The sequence below is a fragment of the Tenrec ecaudatus genome, chromosome 4 (genome assembly GCF_050624435.1).
Source record: "Tenrec ecaudatus isolate mTenEca1 chromosome 4, mTenEca1.hap1, whole genome shotgun sequence".
In the NCBI taxonomy this organism is placed as follows: domain Eukaryota; kingdom Metazoa; phylum Chordata; class Mammalia; order Afrosoricida; family Tenrecidae; genus Tenrec; species Tenrec ecaudatus.
In genome coordinates, this window is record NC_134533.1 from 205,783,606 (window position 1) to 205,798,877 (window position 15,272).

Consider the following 15,272-nt stretch of genomic DNA (forward strand, 5'->3'; position numbering starts at 1 on the left):
CCCGTGCAGGCCCCGCACATCGCAATGCGATTGATGTGGCTGATTCCAGAAAGAGGCTGGGACCTCGGAGCACATGGTGAGCATGGCGCAGGCCTTCCTGGTGGGCTGCCATGACCAGAAACCTTGGGTCGTCTGAGGGGTCCCTGGAGGGGGCTCCATTCTCCAGGAACAAGTCTGCCTGGAGGTGACTTAAGACCAGTTCTCCTGGGCAAGCTGCTGGACTCTTGGCTGACCTCCTTTAGGACTGGAGGGCAGGGACTTGACAAGACTCTTCACCCCCTCCTCTCCTTGCACAGCAGGGGGACCACAAAGGATGCCCACTTGGTGTTCGTAGTAAAGCCAGATGGTGGGTGGGGGTGCCCTGCTTGGCAGTGGTGTAGCAGGTGAGAGACCCATGGATCTGAAGAAACCATGCTGAGCCACAGCTGGTCTTGCAGGTGAAGTAACTAAGCCTCGGGAGAGGGGACCGCCCTGGCCCCCATGTAACCTGGTGATGAGAACCGAGCCCTCACCACCGCCCCTTGTCTTCCGGCAGCTCTGACTGCTCACCTCCATCACTGAATGAGGTGGTCTGTGGTCATCTGTTGGGCGAGCATTATTTGGGGTCGCCTCTGTGTGCCGGTTTCTCTCAGCCTCCAGTCCAGGCGCAGTTGATCACAGTGTGCTGTTAACCCAAAAAAGCGTGGAGAGAAAACTGCACGCTGGTGAAAATGGCTAGCTCGTGATCCTTGACTTTAGCTTGTGTGGCATTGTACCCCGTGGCCTCTTGGGCCAGTTCAGATTGTAAAGACTGGGCCCTGCCATTTCTGAGTGTCCCCAGCAGGGGTCCAGACAAGGCTGCCTGGCCACCTCTTGTCTGCAGTCTTGCACGTGCTGGGCCACTGGCTGGCAACAGCACCTGGGAACCCTTCTCAGCTTGCCCACGCTCAGAGACCAAGGCCCTACCCCGAAGCTGTGTCCAGAGACCTCTGGGCTTAGACTAGATTTACAAAGCTCTGGCCCTGAGTGCTCCCACATTTTCAGCAAACAACCCAGTGGAAGTCAGCAGCCTGTCACAGCAGCCAGGCTTGTCCTAATGCCCTGCCTCACCCAGATTTGCTGAAAACAGTTTTCAGTCTTACAAAATAAAGATGCTCCAGAAAAACCCTGTGGTTGGTTCCCTGGCATGTGTCAGGGGCAAGGATTTCTGTCTTCTCTGCCTGCACAGAGCTCCCGGTTCACCTCTGAGGGGACTGTGGCCTCCAGGTGGCATGGTAGATCTGAAAGGGTCCCTCTCTGCACCCTTCTCCTCCATCTACCAGCCAACACCCCGAGTCACTGTTGGAGGATGAAGCAGTCACTCTGCTGTGGCAGCCGCCCAGAGAAGAGCAAGTGCCCAGCTTCCACAGGCTCTGTAACCCTACCACCACCACCTCTGGGCTTCTGCAGACTACCAGTGTGCCACTGAGGCCTGATTTGTGCCCTCCCTCGGTTACTGGGCTGATCTGGCAGAGGTCTGTCTGGGCCAGGCTTCCAGGGGTCAGTGAAGGGGTCTCAGGAGATGGACAACAGGCTCACCTGGCCTTACAGTTTCCATGGGCCACGGACCACAGGGCGGTGGAGATGGGAAGAGCAAGGTTCTCAGCTCAGCTTTGTCACCTCCAAGCTACGTGCCCTGAGGCAAGTCAGTCGATTCTTTCCTGTGTGAAATTACCAAGTTCATTCATGTCCTATGAGGAGTCCCCTCCAGTTCTAACAGCCCACAGGTCCACAAGCGTCCTGTCTACATTTTTATTTTTACTTCTTAAACATAGATGCAGCTCCCATTGGGGTGAAGTGAAGTGAAATGCAAACCAATTGAGTGCCATCAAAAGCCGCACAGGTGTAAGTGAAGGGTAGAATGTTACAAGGAGCTCATCGGATATGACTGCCGGCCTTGTGCCTTGGGAAAAGGTTGCTGTGCTGAGGCAGAGAAGAGGGTGGCCTGGTGTCGCTGTCAGACATAAGCCCTGGGTCCAGGTCCGTTGCCAGGACAGCAGGAGGGCACCCCCTTCCAGCAGCGTCACTGCCTCTCCCCCTGCCCTCCTCCTCAGCCCAGTTCTTGGCCCTGGAGCGCATAGGTTGGCCTGTGGTGAGCCTGTGGCTCTGTGGATGTTTGATAATTAGGACAGATAGAGGGCTGCTCTCCCTCAGAACAAGCAGTACTCGACAATACCAGCTCAGGTTAAGGCAGAAACCCTTCATTGTATAAGATCTAAATACTGATCATGTCTTTCCCAGGGACACTTAGCATCCAAATGGACGGGTGTGTTAAGTATAAAATGCGTACTGATGTTTGAAGATTTAGTGTGGGGGGAAGACATGAAAGGTTTCATCAATCTTTATACCAATTGCTTATTGGAATTGTGGTAGGTTAAAAAGTATATTAAAGTTTTGAAGGAAGGCTTGTGGTCACGTAGGTAAAAAGTCTCCTCCCTGCATCGGAAGAGAAAGGTGGCCCTGTAAAATGCATGCCCCGACCATGGACTTCATGGAGCTCTGCAGTCCTTGGAGGTCAGAGCATGAAGCAACTTCCGCTCTGGGCCCCTCCCCCTCTCGGGGTATGTGTTTTGTTTGTTTTGGGCGAAGGCTTGGATTGTGGGGTGTTTTGCTTCTGTGTGTGTCTCTGCATGGAGTGGAGGAGAAGCACAGGAAAGTGTGCGGTCTTCTCTTGGACCAGCTCAAGGAGGAGGAAGAGGTCCCTTTCTATGAGGACCAGGACCAGTGGGGTGGCACGAGGCTATCCTTTGCTTTAGAAAGCTTTGCCAGGACGTTTCCTGGATAGAACTTTTGCTCCCCACCAGGGGGTCTTGGGGTCTTGGATCTTCTTGGCATCTTCTCCTGGGGCTCCTTCAGGAAAGCTGCTTCTCAGATGTCTGTCCTGCTCCCAGTCAGCGGCTTTGTGAGGCCTGCCCCTGGGCAGATTGAGCTAATTGGAGGGAGTGCCTGTTCCCTCTGAGCCTGACATGGGCACAGCCTGGGGGGTTTTGTCCCCATCCCCATCTTCCTGCAGATGGAACCTGAGGGCCCAGGGGGCAGAGCTCACAAAGGGCAGATCTTCCTGCTGTCTCCAAAAAGTTTACGAAAACATTGGCTAGATTCGAAACTAAGCAGGGGGGCGGGGGGCGAGGGATGCCTGGATTTCAGTGATTTTGACTCCTGGTGACCTTTCCTCCCGTGCCCAGAGGAAAAGCAGTCCCTTCTGACTGGTCATTTATGGGACTATGGGCCGGGCTCCTCTGCTCCGGTGTTGGTCCCTTGGAGGCTCACCCCTCACACCCTCCAGGACAGACTCTCACCTCCTGGAGAGGGGTCCCTTGGACGAGAAGAAGTTTCCTAGTGTCGCACGGCATCTCTGGGTGGGTCCCTGGACACAAATGTCCATCCCCTACCACTTCTTCGAGTGCTGCCATGAAGAAGGGAGGGAGGCAGGGGGCTGGGAAGGAAGAAACTGCCCCTGACCTTCCCCTAAGACTGGAAAACAGAGTCCTCAGCATCCCAGAGCGGCTTCTTCCTTAGCTGTCAGACGCCTTAGCTGAACACAGGTGCAATTCTTAGTTTTCAAAATGGAACCTGAGTGCACTGCCTGTCCCGCCCTCACCCACAACACCTCTTCTCCAGCAAGTAGGAGTTCAGTGACAAAGGGTGTCAGGAAGGAATGTGAACTGGTGGCCCCTCAGGAACCTCTGAAGGGTCAGCACTTCCCAGGTGGGTGCCCCAGCCTTCCCCGGCAGTGTTAAGAAAGCGAAGGTTCTGCTGCGTGGCTGTGTGGTTCCTCTCACGTCCTCCTGCTGGCCCAGCCCCTGAAGGGCCCTTCCGCACCCCTGCCAGGCTCCCAAAGGGGCTTCCCGGTGGCAGAGGCCCCTGGGGCCACAGACCCCACAAGAGGTCTGAAGCATCTCCTTCTCCCCACAGCTAGCATGCCCACCAGCGAGACAGAGTCTGTGAGCGCCGAGAACGGCAGTGGGGAGGGCGAGAACCCGGGATGCTGCGGAAATCTCTGGTGAGTGTGGAGGCTCACAGAGCCTATTCCTCTTCAAACTGGAGGGAGGACCCCAGGACTTCAGGGGGACACCCCAAAGTTGTAGCCTTCAGTGCAGGAGGGGACAGTGCTCCCCCCTTGGGCCCCTCATCCTATCTCAGGCCATTCCAAGCCCCCACATGCCACAGACCTGTAGCTACACAGTGACCCTGCCAGAGGGCGTGCCCTTTAACCTGACACTCGCTGTGTGTCCATCCCTCTGTCAGGTGCTGGTGGAAAAGAAGCGGTGCAGCCAAGGCTGGGCCCTCTGGGTGTCAGCGGTGGGGGTAATGTGTGGCTGTGGATCAGTGCTCGGGAGGGAAATCTGGGGGAGCGCTGGGGGAGGTGTGCTGCACTCTTCTTCTCTCGGGCTCTCGGGGCACGGCCCAGCACTGCTTCTGCTCCTTCACGCAGCACTGCTCTGGCCTCCGAGGAGGACACCATCCCATTAACACCTATGGCTTTTCTCCACACGATTTGGGCTGGGCGCTGGCTGATGGTGGGGGAATGTGCCTACTAGTACTGCCTGCAGGGGGAGGGGGCAGGGGTCTACTTCCTGATGATATCCCTTAGGTCTTCTTGCAAAGGTTGAGCTGCTTGGCAGGGTTGTAAAATCTTAAAGTGCTGTGGGCGGAGTGGGCTTGCCTCTCTTCTGCCTGCCTGCCTGCCTGCCCATCCTTCCCTGCAACATTGGCAAGTAGGCAGGAAGAGCACTTGCCCGCTTTACAGAAGGACACGCTGCAGCTCAAAGAGGCAAGCTGCTTGTCTCTTGTGTCCAGAGAGTCTGTGAGTAGCGGAGCCACAGTCATAACTAGGCTTGGCTCTTCCTCACTCCCAGCCTGGCGTGCCTTAGTCCCTGGCAGTACCAGACACCTGACTGGGGATTCTGGAGCTGGAGAAGGAATACTGCTGGCATCACTGGCTGTAGCCTGGGGCTCCAGGAAATGTTCTGTGAGCCTTCTGGCCCCTCCCCGCACTGGCAGCACCTCCACCCCCCTCATCCCGATGGCCTGCTCGAAACAGGGTGCCCGGTCCAGGCCCGTGCTTGACTTCGGGGACCTCTCTGCTGATCCATGGGGGTTACGTTCTGGCCTTGCTAATGCGAATCTCACTCTTCTGTCTTTCTTTCAGTCAAGCCATCTCCAAGTCCAAACTCAGGTCAGTACCATTGTTCTACGTGCTCCTGTTTCCATAAAACCCTGTGTATTGGAGTGTTCCCATCTGACGTCTCAATCTTACGTAGAAGGTGCCCTGGGCTCGATTGTTACTAAATGGGCTGTGACACTGATGGAAAATATCAATCTGTTCCTTAGAGAGTACACCTCTGTCCTGGGGCAAACATGCTGTAAGATCTCTCTTCCACCCACAAACAAACAAACCCATGAAGCACAGCAACCTCTCTCTGCTTTCCTCCCTCCCCCGTCCCTCCCAGAGTCCTCCCTCTGAGAAAGAGCTTTCCTATCACTTTCTGCTCTAGCCTTCTCCACGTGGGGACCCAGAGCCAGAGCCCTCTGGGGGCTGGGAGTGTCCTGGCATAGACACAGACATAGACCTAAGGGTAGAGCCTAACACTCTGAAGAAGAAGAAGACAGAACAATCTTTTCGACCTTGAAGGGGGGGGGGCAAAGATTCCTTCAGCACAACACCAAAAGGACTCTTCCCAATGGGGGGGGGACAAAATAAACAACAAAACAACCTGGACTTCCTCAAAATGAAAGTACCTTCTCTTTGAAACGATTGCTAGAAAACCAGAAAGAAAGGAGTCTCCATGGTGCAAATGACTAGGCAGCAAGGGTGGCATCATCGAGAGATCCCTTGGACTCCCCAGGAGAGAGCACCCCAAGAAAGCCTGTCGGGAACTTCTGCCTTCACGTGGCGCCCACTGTGAGTCCCAGTCTGCTCGACAGTGCCCACCAACAATTCTCAAGTAACAGGGTAGGAAAAGGGAAGGTGATCATCTTTAAAACATAGAACACAAGCCACAGACGGGAAAAAAACAAAACAGAGTTCATATTTCAAAAAGGGCTAGATCCAAAATATGTGAAGAATAGTGTCAGGGATAAGAAAAAAATCCAGTAAGAAATGGCAAAAGATTTGTACCTGCCCCTCACCAAAACTATATGGGAGGCAGACAAACACATGTGCACCGTGAGTATCTCTAGGCTGTCTGCATGATCGTCAGAAAAGCCCAAACCACGCCTCCTGCCATCCAACAGCTTCCCACTCACATCAGCCCCATAGCAGGTCTCCAAGGCTGTCAGTCTTTACAGAAACAGACTGCCTCACCTCTCTCCCACAGAGCAGCTGGTGGGCTTGAACCGCCGAGCTTACAGGCAGCCATCAAATTCTCACCGGATAGCACCAGCAGGGGAAGGCTAATTAAAATCACAATGGGCTACCATTACAAGCCTATCAAAGGGGGTAAATTTTTTTTTAATCTAACAATACCAGATCTTGGCAATGAAGTAGAAGAACAAGAACTCTTGCTTGAGGGAAAGCAAAACAGTACAGCCATTACATATATATATATACACCTACCGTATGACCCAGCCATTCTACTACTCTGATATTTATTGAGGAGACACGAAAGACAGAAAACTACACAACTGTCTTTGGCATGCATGTACATAGCAGCTGTATTCATAATTGCCCCACACTGCAAATACCACCCCCCCACACACACACACATTTCCGTCAAACAGTGACTAGGTAAGCAAATGGCAATTTATCCACACAATGGAATATTAACTATTCGACAGTACAAAGAAACAATTGCAGATCAAGTCCAGCATCGTGTGTGCTGAGTGAAAGAAGCCAGAGTCTCAGAGGCTGCAGATGGTACCCTTCTGCTCATGGTGTTCTCCCCACTCACCGCCCTCCAGTCACTGCTGACTCAGAGCAACCACCTATGGGTGTCCAAGACCAAAGCCATCCCCAGGAACGAAAGCCCAGGCCCAGTCTTTCTCCACATTGCTGCTGGTGGTTTCAAACTGCCGACCATTTGTATCGCAGCCCAACTTGTAACCACTACACCACCAAGGTTCCTCTGATGGCGTTTTGGAGGAAGAAAAACCACAGGACCAGAAAATAACTGAGCAATTGCCTGGGACTGGGGTTGGGGATATCCGGTCACCTGCAAACTTTTCCGAGTGGTGGAAATGCTTTCTGTCTTGATTGTAATGATTACAGACAGTCTCTATAAAGGTCATAAATGTTACTGTATGCGAACCATATCTCAATGAACCAGGTTGATTCCTGGTCAGACAACCAAACTCCAACCTTACTGTCACTGAATCGTGTCTGGCTCCTAGCGACCCTATAGCACAGGGTAGAGCTGCCCCTGTGGGCTTCCAAGACTGCAGCTCTTTCCCAGAGCAGAAAGCCCCACCGTCGCCCCCTGAGCTTAGTTTCAAACTGCCGACCCAGCAGTCCGCAGCCCAGTGTGTGCTCACTAAGTCACCAGAGCCCCTGTTCTATAAACCCTGTGCATCAAAGTCCTTCACCATTTTGCCCCTACCCCATCCCTTGGCCTGACCTTTTGGTGGCCACCTGCCCTCCACACTTGTGGCGGCACGAGCGGCTCTGAGGTTGCAGATGTATGTACAGCTATCTTCCCACCTCACTACCTTTGGCTGTGCAGGACCCTTCCTGCCCCCCAGGTATCACTTACTCAACTCTCAAGATTAAGCCCAAACTCCAGCCTTTGGGAGAAGCCCTGCCTGACTTTTTCCAAGCGCCTTTGGGCCATTGCCCCTTGCGCCCTGTCCTGAGCTGCCTCCGGGACGGCATTGTGTGCTTGACTACATGACATCACAACAGGCATGTATATTGTTTGAGCACATGCTTTCCTGGCCCAGGGTCAGTGGTCATGAAAGAACAGGCCCGACAGCCTGGAGACTCCAAGCCCATGGCCTCCAGGGCCACAATAGGGGTGTTGGAGGATTACAAGGGGCAAGACAGCAAGGTCACCTGGGCTGGGGGCAACAGGAGATGCTGCAGTCCCATACTTGCCATTCCAGCACTGCACCCCACCCCTGAGGCTGGGTCTAGGCCAGGCCACCTTACTCCTTCCCGTGTGCTGAATTAACGCATCCAAGGGAAACCCAGCCTGGAATGGACTGAGCCCACGGTGTCCTGGGTAGGTTTTTCCACGTGGTCACCATGCGCTGGCTGCTCACACACTTGGAAACTGCTGACCGGAGCAGAGATCAAACATGCCCTGCCTATTCCAGGGCTTCATGAAGAGCTGGCACAATCCTGGGTTACGGGGGTTTTCAGCACAGTGACTCAGCCAAGTCAGCCAGGGCTGCAGCTCGAACACAGCCTGGAGCTTCTTCTTGACTTAGGCCCCTTGAGGAAGTGCCATTCCATTCTCATCAGCAGGCGCAGCCTCGAGGGGACCAGCACCACCACCCAGGTGGCCCCTCCCTGGGCTCCAGGGACACACGCTGCTCCATGCCCTTCCCCTGGTGAAGGGAGCCTTTCCCTAGAGGTGGTTGGAGGACATGCAATGCTTGTCTGTTAGGCTCAGTTCACTTTTTTTTTTTTTAATGAAAACAGGAATCAATATTGGCTCTTCCCTATAGGTATATTTCAAGCATCAGTGGTTAGGAAGAGCACCTGATGACTCAGTATGAAGATTCACTCCCTACTCTGCTCTGACAACTCTGCCAGGCTCAGGAGGAGCCTCGGAGATTGAAGAGAGGATTGAAAGCTGCCCTGAAAGGGGAACTGTGGCTCAAGAGCCCTTGGCTGTCCCATGAGTTCTATGTGGTGACTGAGATGCTGGGAGAAAGTGTGTCATAGGGTGAATGGCTTGAGCAAAGTCGAGCACCATGCGGTGGGGATGTGAACTTCGTGTGTGTGTGTGTGTGTGTGTGTGTGTGTGTATAACCTCAGTGTGGCACCTGCTTATGAACTGATGAATAACTGATACCCCCCGAGGGTTGCGTAGGGTACCGCTGGAATTATCTAACACCGTAGAAAGGAAGCTGATAGAATGACCAGTGCAAGATGATACTTCTCAGTCTGTGCTCTGTCTTCTCTTCCTTCCTTCCTTCCTTCCTTCCTTCCTTCCTTCCTTCCTTCCTTCCTTCCTTCCTTCCTTCCTTCCTTCCTTCTCTCCCCACCTCTATCCGGACTTCCAGGGCGAAAGCCAAGTTAGTTTTCAGTAGCATCCACAGGTGACAGACACTCAAGAGGCGGTGTCTGTCACCCAGGGTGTCGTAACATTGGTGTCTCTTTCAGCCGACGCTGGCGTCGCTGGAACCGATTCAGTCGGAGAAGGTGCAGGGCTGCCGTGAAGTCTGTCTCATTTTACTGGCTGGTTATCGTCCTGGTGTTTCTCAACACTTTAACCATCTCCTCCGAGCACTATGACCAGCCTGACTGGTTGACGCAGATTCAAGGTACAAGGCCGGGGCCCTTCCCTTCTTATCCTGAGTTACAGATGGTTTTGTCTTCTCCGAGCATGATGTTTTCGTCAAAGATAGAGACCTTCCCAGCGAGAACTTGGCACTTGAAATGTGGTCTGTCTGAACATAGGTGACCTCCGTTCTGCACCTGGCGTATCTGTGCCAGGTGGTGAGACCCCCTTAAGACCGATTAGCACCAGGACATCTCATTGCCCAGCCCTGCGACAACCAAAGATCGAGGAAGGGACTTCGTGTTCCTTCACCCTGCCCGCACGGAATATGATGTTCCCCTTTCTTTGAGCAATTTGGACAAGTGAGGGTGCCTGCTTCCCCGGCAGTTGGCTAGGAAGGCTCTCATCCCCTAGCACAGCTTGTTCTGCCATTGACAGTTTCAAGTAATTGAGCATTCTTTCCTTCCATGAAGTCAAAGCCTGCTTCTGATAGAACTGATACTGGGGGCAGGGGGAACGAGGGGGGCGGGCTTTTGCATATGACTGGAGACACAGAACATAGCACGGTACTCCACATGCAGACTCATACAGCCTTTCTGGGCTAGAACGCCTCAGGAGTGTCAGCATATATTTCCCTTCCCCGTTTTACTGGCTACTCCATGGCCACTAAGAGCATCCTCATTTTATACTCCATGAGACTGGCCCAAAGATGTCAGTGAACTTCTCCCAGACCACATGTCGGGGCAGGTGTGGAAGCAGGGCTGCAATGTGGCCGTTACCAGACCATGAGCATGAGCCCAGGTCTGAGATGCTGTCATGGGTGGAGCAGAAGGGAGGAGTCGGGGTGTGGAGGCAGTGCTGTCTCCCTGCAGGGACAGGTGGGGTGTGAGGAGGCCCTGCAATGAGATGCCAAGGACACGTCCCTTTCACCTCCCTAGACATCGCTAACAAAGTCCTCTTGGCGCTGTTCACCTGTGAGATGCTGGTGAAAATGTACAGCTTGGGTCTCCAGGCGTATTTCGTCTCCCTCTTCAACCGTTTTGACTGCTTTGTGGTGTGCGGCGGGATTACCGAGACCATCCTGGTGGAGCTGGAAATCATGTCGCCCTTGGGGATCTCCGTGTTTCGGTGTGTGCGTCTCTTACGCATCTTCAAAGTGACCAGGTAAGGATGCCTTCTTGGGGCTGCAGGGCCAGCCCCTTATCACGAGACGTCTGCTCAGTCCCGCACTCACGCCGGGCCTCCACTTGTAGGCACTGGACCTCCCTCAGCAACCTGGTGGCCTCCTTGTTAAACTCCATGAAGTCCATCGCCTCCCTGCTGCTGCTGCTCTTCCTCTTCATCATCATCTTCTCCCTGCTGGGCATGCAGCTGTTCGGTGGCAAGTTTAACTTTGATGAAACACAAACCAAGCGCAGCACCTTTGACAATTTCCCTCAGGCACTTCTCACGGTATTCCAGGTGAGCTCTCCCTTTGGCACACGAGCCCGCGCCCACCACCACCACGCCCTCCCCCCATGTCGCTTTGTCTGCGTGTGGCTTCGGGAGAAGAATGGAGGATGGCCTTGTGTTGCTGAGCTCCGACCAATTCTGTGCCAGGCCAGTCATCTCCCAGCTGCTGTGCGATTCGATTTCAGTCAGTGCTCTCTCTCTGCGTGCCTAAACCCATGAGGCACATGACAAGCAGCAAACCAGCATCTCCTGTTTGGTTCCATAAGACTGTCGAGGTTTCCCTGGGTCCAACTCACAGACTGCTTCCTCTGCATGGGAGGGTGGGGCATGGAGGGGGATGGGGGCCGGGGTCAGGGTGGTTAGGTGCCAGCGAGTCAGCTCCAGCTCGCAGTGAGTGACCCACGTACAACAGAACAAAACTGTCCAGTCCTGCACCATCATCGCTCTCTCCATGGGAGAAAGAGCAGGCTCCGCATTCTCCTAAAGAGTCAGTCTCAGAGACCCACAGCTCTGCTCCATCCCAGTGTCACTGTGGGAGGCCTCTACTTGATGCCACTGACTTTGGTTTTGGGTTCTGGTTCTGGTTTCTCCTGTAACAAATTCTTTGCCCGCAAGGCCTGCCGGGCATGGAAGAGCTGCGGGACTCCTTCTGGATCAGATCTCTGAGCTTTATGATCCTGGGGGACTCAGGCATTCTTTTGTGGAAACATGAAATGCTTGCTAAGATTCTCACCCACATGGCCCTTTTGAGGTATGAGGAATTAACTGTCCATGGCAGGGTCACGGCTTTAGGTTTTCCAATGATCTTTATGTTCAGCCATCAATCACTGGTTCTTTTGTTTGGGGGTTGAGTTTCTCTCCCTCTCTTCTCTCCATACTGCCTACATGTCCCACAAAACACGAACAGTACAGATGGCAGAAACTGGAAACTGGGGAATCTTCCTCCCACCAGGCCATCAACGTCCTATACCGGGAGGGAGGCCGCCTCACAGAAGGGTTTCTTTTGTGTCACTTGATAGGTTTTTGCTCACAGATGTAAATCTGTGTCTGCCTGCCAGTCTGTCTTGCCCACTAGTTTGCATCTTGCTTTACCACTGGAGGTGTCAGACCCGCCTTCCTGATTGGTTATCAAGTGAGACTGCTCTTTCTGTACCACAGGTTTGGAACCATTGCCCATCCTGAGAAACTTGCTGGTGTATCCAGCCTGTGTCTCATCAAAAGGGGTGCAGGCCTTGAAAGTGCATGTCTGGCACTCCTGTGAGTGTCGATCCCTGGGGGAAATGCCTGGGACTAGGAGTGCCCGGTCATCTGCTCATTGTCCTGTGGGGTGGGGGTGTGCCCAGTTTCAGCTGGAGTCCCATTGCTCATCCAGGAGCCACGTGGAAGCCACCTGTCGCCCTTCCCACAATAGTGGGGTGGTTTACACTTTCTGATTGATGCCCTTCTGATAGCTGGAGGCAGGATCTCATGATCGGCTTAATTGGCATTTCCACTATCAGGAGCGAAGTTAAAAATGTCCTGGCATGTGGCTTAGGGCCATTTATAGTTCCTTTGCTGTTGTCTTATCTTTTCAAACCATTTGCTTGTTTTCCTGTTTGGTTGTGATTCTTGACAGTTTAAACATGGAGACTTTCCAGGCCAGATAGAAGATAAGCGGCTCTGTCTCTCTAGAAGAGAGCACGTTTGCATTTGTTAGCACACTGGCTTGAGTCCCGCCGCAGGCTCCGTTCCATCAGGGAAGGTTCACCTGGAAATTCTGGGTGGGAGCACCATCTCCTCAAGAAGAGGTTTGCCAACGTGCACGAGACCTTCCAAATCCCCTGACCTGGGTGCTGGCGTCCATGTCCACAGCTCAGTGATATGCTGGAGCAATGCACAGCCATTAAAAAGAAGTAGATGAGCCTATCGATAGGCTATCAAAAGGCGTTCCACCCCCTTCAAAGAGGAATGGTCTCAGAGTCCCACAAGGGCAGCTCTACCCCGTCCTTTGGGTTCCCTAGGGGTCCTTTGGGATGGATGTGCCCTGGTGGTACAATACCTGGGTCCTTGGCTGCTAGCACAAAGCCTGGCAGGTTGAGCCCCCTCGATGCCTGGTGGGAACAAAACCCGTTGTTCTGCTCCTACAGCCATGACAGCCCCTAAGCCACGGAGGAGCAGTTCTGTCACACAGGGCAGGGGATAGGGGTGTGGAGGGGACACTGTGGGTTAGCAGCACTCGCTACCACCCCAAATGACATAGTGTCCCTCCAGTGTCAGCAGTGGAGTGAAAAAAAGCACATCGCAGGAAAATTATGTCTGTGGTGGCTTCTATGTTGAAGACAGTAGTCACCTGTGGGTGGGTGTAAGTGTGAAGACAGGGAGGACTGACTGAGTGCGCACTCTCGAGGCAGGGAGCAAAAACTGGGCTAGGCTGTAGTCAGGAGGCACATGGTGTCTTATATGTGATGTGATACTTTTTTCACCAGAGGACTTAACTCCTGCATTCATGTAAATAAAAGTAATATCTTGAAGACTGTGGAATGACAGGTGAATTTGCTCATTGCAACGTGGGCCCTGGAAGGCAGCTTTCAACCAGATGTGGGCAGGAAATCACGGTGAGTGGTGACCCAGCTGCCTGGTGATGCCAGTCCTGCCTCCTCAGATCCTGACCGGGGAAGACTGGAATGCTGTGATGTACGACGGGATCATGGCATATGGGGGGCCGTCCTCTTCGGGAATGATCGTCTGCATCTACTTCATCATCCTCTTCATTTGTGGCAACTGTATCCTTCAAGCTGACCAGGGCTTGGCTCTTTGGTTTTTCCCTCCGGATTTCCCAGGAGTGGAGGTGAAGGAGGCGGTGGTGGGGAGGTGAATGCTCCTAGTTTGCTGGCTCAGTATCTGCCCTTCTTCAGTGTTGCTGGGCTTATGTTCCTGCAGTGTAAGCCGAGGCACTGTAAGGCTTTGAGGAGGAAGCTGTGCGCATGAAAGAAAGGGGAAGGACGTGGCTGGGAGCAGTTGAGGTGTGCCAGTCCCAGTGGTCAGCCAGCTCAGCAGCCCGTCTCCCGTGTGGACCCCAGCATGAGCTTCAGACACACCCAGATGAGAACTTCTCCATGTCATCATCCTTGGGGAGTGAGAAGCAGGTCTAGGTCTTCTTCAAACCCTTTAGGACAGGTAGGCGCCTCTTTGGTGGAGCCTCCCCACCTGAACCCAGTTTCATGTTGATGCTCAGTACATCGTCTGAGATCCCAGTGCCCGTTGGCTAGCTACTGTATTATGGTGAGAACTTCTGTGACTCCTTTTCTTGGTAAGCGGCCCTCTATAACTCAAGGCTTCTGAAATTGGCCCTTAGATCACTGTGGACCCTGGTCCAGACCCTTCTTCAGCCTGTCACCTTCGGGTGTACCACTGTCCACATCTAGTACAAGACCTGGCCTATAGAGGCCCACAGGACATTGTTGGTGGGTAAGTGGTGTGCATGCATATCAGGACCAGCAACCCATCCATTTGGAAGAATCCTGCTCTGGAGCCTTCCTCTAAGGTACCTCAGGTTTCTACAAGTACTTCTTCCCTTCAGCTTGCCTGGGCAATGGGCTTCCTTGGTGAGGAGACTAGTGCCGCTGCCTCCAGTGGTGCCGGTTGCTCAGTGTGTTCTCTGCAGACTCTCATCTCCACGAGCCCTCTGACTCGGCTGGAAGGGCCCCCCTCTAGGCAGCAGCCTCGGCCCTGGGTCCTGCGCAGAGATGCGCTGCCAGGGGAAGCCAGCCCCTAACACATCATCACGGGTCCAGTAGGAGCAATTGTACAGCGATAATAAGTAAAGATTATAGTAAAGTTATAGAGAGCCTGATGGAGTCAGACACATTTTATGGTAGCATGTTCACCTCAGCCCCGCTTGGTGGTCCACATGGAGAGAGAAAGATATTCAATGCTAACCAAGGCTTTTATATTCTCTGGGGACATGCAAGCCCCCTAAATACAGGTGAAGACATACGTCACAGGAAGGGGTTGTGCTATAGGTAATGCAGTAATGGGAGGGGGTGATCTAGGGGTATCCACGCAATAGGAAGAGGAGGGATTGGGGATATACATGTGGCAAGATGGGCGGATCCTAGATACAGGATGGCAGCCTAACTTGGTAGGGTGTGAACGCCACCTACAGGAACCAAAGAGATGACTGAGGGCCTGTCCATTGTCCTTGAACAGCAGGGAGTGGGGCCTACCTGTAGTCTGGGGAACTAGCTGCCTTCTGTAAGCATCTGACCTCCCCCCCACAATGCGCTCTCCTCACTCTAATGTCCATCAAGCTTTACCCAGATACCTCTTACCACAGGTCTCTTTGCTGTGTATTGGACTTTGAGGTGGCTGCTCTCCATCTTGCCCACTGCAAGATGAACTTCTAGAGTCAGGAATCTTCTCTTCTTTTTCATGTCA

General features: G+C 53.4%; 1 protein-coding gene across 3 annotated transcripts in view; it reads left to right on the forward strand.

The window, feature by feature from the left end:
• The window catches only part of CACNA1D (calcium voltage-gated channel subunit alpha1 D), a 351,497-nt gene that overhangs the window by 251,984 nt on the left and 84,241 nt on the right, over positions 1-15,272 (forward strand). For 2 of the 3 annotated variants that reach the window (XM_075549013.1, XM_075549014.1), the window contains exons 10-15: positions 3,934-4,021; positions 5,171-5,197; positions 9,287-9,447; positions 10,343-10,568; positions 10,658-10,865; positions 13,498-13,618. In XM_075549013.1, the coding sequence (XP_075405128.1) occupies positions 3,934-4,021; positions 5,171-5,197; positions 9,287-9,447; positions 10,343-10,568; positions 10,658-10,865; positions 13,498-13,618 (831 nt within the window). Of the gene's footprint in view, positions 1-3,933; positions 4,022-4,266; positions 4,327-5,170; positions 5,198-9,286; positions 9,448-10,342; positions 10,569-10,657; positions 10,866-13,497; positions 13,619-15,272 lie in introns of all 3 variants that reach the window. The other variant, XM_075549011.1, reaches the window with a different exon arrangement.